Genomic DNA, 3,116 nt, shown 5'->3' with positions numbered 1-3,116 from the left:
ATATATATATATATATATATACCTACGGGGGGGGGTGCTGAAAACCTCCTGGCGTTGAATAAAAGAAAATACTGGAGGATCAGTTAATTATGATTTTGTTCAATGTATTCCCCTTTCAGATTCACAAATTTATTGCAGCAGACCATCAGTTTTTCTAAGCTCTGTAAAAGAACTCGGAAGGTTGGTCTCCAACAAAGCCATTCGACATACTCATTCCAGCACCCACAATAAACGTCATTACATATGTATATTGATATATATTGATGTATATTGTATAATGAAATATATATATATATGTGTATGAAATAATAACTGCTATCAATGTCGAGTTTAAGTATAGAAACTCAAGAAATCAATACTTTACTTTCTTCTTTCAGATTCAAACTGTTCTTCACCAGAAGCTCCACTGCATGGATCACATCAATGTAATTACAATAGTTGGCCTTACTATTCTTGTACGATGAGCTGTAACCCTGGACACGTTCCAATAACAGAATACCCATATCTATACACATGTGGTCCATCAGGCAGCTGGAACCCTAAAGAACGTGCACAACCTTTCCAGTTCCCGTACTGTGGAGGTGAGTCTCGAATGCAAATCTGCTCATTATTTTAACTCTTTCGATACCACTGAACGTGATCATTCTCCGGTAAAATATATTAAGTCTTGTGGTTTCAAACTTTTGAGGTCTCATTAATTGAAACACAAATAATTAAATCATTTGCTTTACTTTGTATGGTACAATTAAAGTTTTCTTCTTTTTAAATGTATAATTACATTAATACGAAACGTGTAGATCAAATACTTATATAATCAATTTTAGTACAGAATTATATGACCAATATTAACGTAGTAAATCTGATGCAAATTTATTTAAAAACTAATATATCATATGTTGAGATATGGCCTTTCACCATATAGGTTATATTCTTATTTCGGACATTGTCTTTTTTATTTTAGTTTCTTACTCTTTTACTCTTTTACTTGTTTCAGTCATTTGACTGTGGCCATGCTGGAGCACCGCCTTTAGTCGAGCAAATCGACCCCAGGACTTATTCTTTGGAAGCCTAGTACTTATTCTATCGATCTCTTTTTGCCGAACTGCTGAGTTATGGGGACGTAAACACACCACCATCGGTGGTCAAGCGATGATGGGGGGACAAATACAGACACACAAACACACACACACACATATATATATACATATATACGACGGGCTTCTTTCAGTTTCCGTCTACCAAATACACTCACAAGGCTTTGGTCGGCCCGAGGCTATAGTAGAAGACACTTGCCCAAAGTGCCACGCAGTGGGACTGAACCCGGAACTATGTGGTCTGTAAGCAAGCTACTTACCACACAGCCAACATTTTATAATTTATATGGTGTTGCATAGCCTTTAATGGTGCTTCTACTTTTATACATTATTTAGGAAATACATTAATTCATATACGAAACTTTCAGCTTATTAGAAATTGAAAAAGGAAAGAAAATAATTGTTGGATATATCTGTGGTCTTCAGTTAGATTTGGTTATGTTGTCAAGTTGTTATAGTTTGTTTTTTGTTTTTTTTACACAGAATCTGTGACACCACACACTGATATTTCTATGAGATTGTCTTACAATATTAGCTCAACTAACTGTCAAGCGGCAGAGACAGCCATGATGACGAAGCTCAAAGAAACCATGAACAAAATCTCTGCAGAAAACAATGGCATTCTTTGCGAACACTCGGACTGTCGAAATGTCGACTGGGATGTAAACTGTACTTTAGTGCCACCAGCAAGCCAATTGTTGAAATTTCACATTAAATTAAAAAATGTTAGGTAAGTTTTTACTTCTTTCACGTTCACATTGATCGTAATGTTTAACGGCATTTCCTCCGACTCTTTATGTTCTGAGTTCAAACGACGCCGAGGTCAACTTTTCCCTTCAGCCTATCGGGGTCGACAAAATAAATTATCAGCCAATATGATCGATACAATCGACTTGCTTCCTCCCGTCAAAATCAGAAATAATTGTTAATAAACTGGCTCTAATATTTGCATTTGAGAAGGTTTCATCTACTACCACATGTGTATCACCTGAGGTTTTCCCCCTAGGGCAGATCTTAATGTCTTTTTCTATGCATAAGCAATTGTTTTCTTCTGGCATTATCAGGTCTTGTATGTCTGTAGATGTCACATAAGACCAGATATTAACAGTCATGTCAGCGCCTACTAACTTCCTATATTGTGCTACACAAGGGACAAGGTGGCCCTCGTATATCTGCGACCTATAAATTGTGCGAGAAGCCGATGAGTAAGCGTATGACGCACCTTCTCAGTTTTCTTTCTTGGTCAGTTCTCATTTCTATATGCGATACATATAGTTCCATATAACCTGCTCTATGCGATACATATAGTTCCGTAGATCTTCCCTGCCACAGACGATAGCCATCTCGTTCTTCATATTGCCCAACTGACCTTAACAAAAAGATAATATACTCGCTAATAAAATAAAGAATATTGGAATTGGACATATATTACCGATCTATAAAAATGTACCATCCTATATTCTGTATGTAAGGTTTTTGAGATTTGAGAAAGAAACTTGTCGCCAACAAATCTCAAAATAAAATCCTTACTAATTAAAATGTAATAGTCTTTGGATTATCGACGAAATAATAATAATAATAATAATAATAATAATAATAATAATCAACATACAAAGACCTGGAAATAAACTTTCAAAATACAAAGACTTGGATAAAAACTTTCAAAATACAAAGACCTGTAAATAGAGGTAACTTGAATGTGGAATCTAAAAACAATACCTATCATAGTAGGTGCCTTAGGTATAATAAAAAAAATATTCAGACAAATGCATAACAAAAACACCAGGACTTACAAATATATATAACATACAGAAAATTGCACTACTGGGCATTGCACACATCCTACGCAAAACACTTTCAATACAGTAACCATAAGAGCATCACAGCAAACACCCAAGGCACACAGAGCTGCGCTTGGTAGTGAAGTGAAAGCACGTTATAAAAATAAAACTACTGAACAATAATAATAATAATAATAATAATAATAATAATAATAATAAATGCCCGGATGCAGTACCAGGC

The 3,116-nt window shown here is 35.1% G+C and overlaps 1 protein-coding gene across 1 annotated transcript in view; it reads left to right on the top strand.

The window, feature by feature from the left end:
• The window catches only part of LOC106868257 (uncharacterized), a 207,241-nt gene that overhangs the window by 187,929 nt on the left and 16,196 nt on the right, over positions 1–3,116 (top strand). The window contains exons 48-49 of the mRNA XM_052970932.1: positions 378–581; positions 1,578–1,824. Of these exons, the coding sequence (XP_052826892.1) occupies positions 378–581; positions 1,578–1,824 (451 nt within the window). The remainder of the gene's footprint in view (positions 1–377; positions 582–1,577; positions 1,825–3,116) is intronic.

Source organism: Octopus bimaculoides, chromosome 9 (genome assembly GCF_001194135.2).
Source record: "Octopus bimaculoides isolate UCB-OBI-ISO-001 chromosome 9, ASM119413v2, whole genome shotgun sequence".
NCBI lineage: Eukaryota > Metazoa > Mollusca > Cephalopoda > Octopoda > Octopodidae > Octopus > Octopus bimaculoides.
Note: the sequence above shows the minus strand (reverse complement) of the source record. Positions and strands in the feature narration are given on the sequence as shown.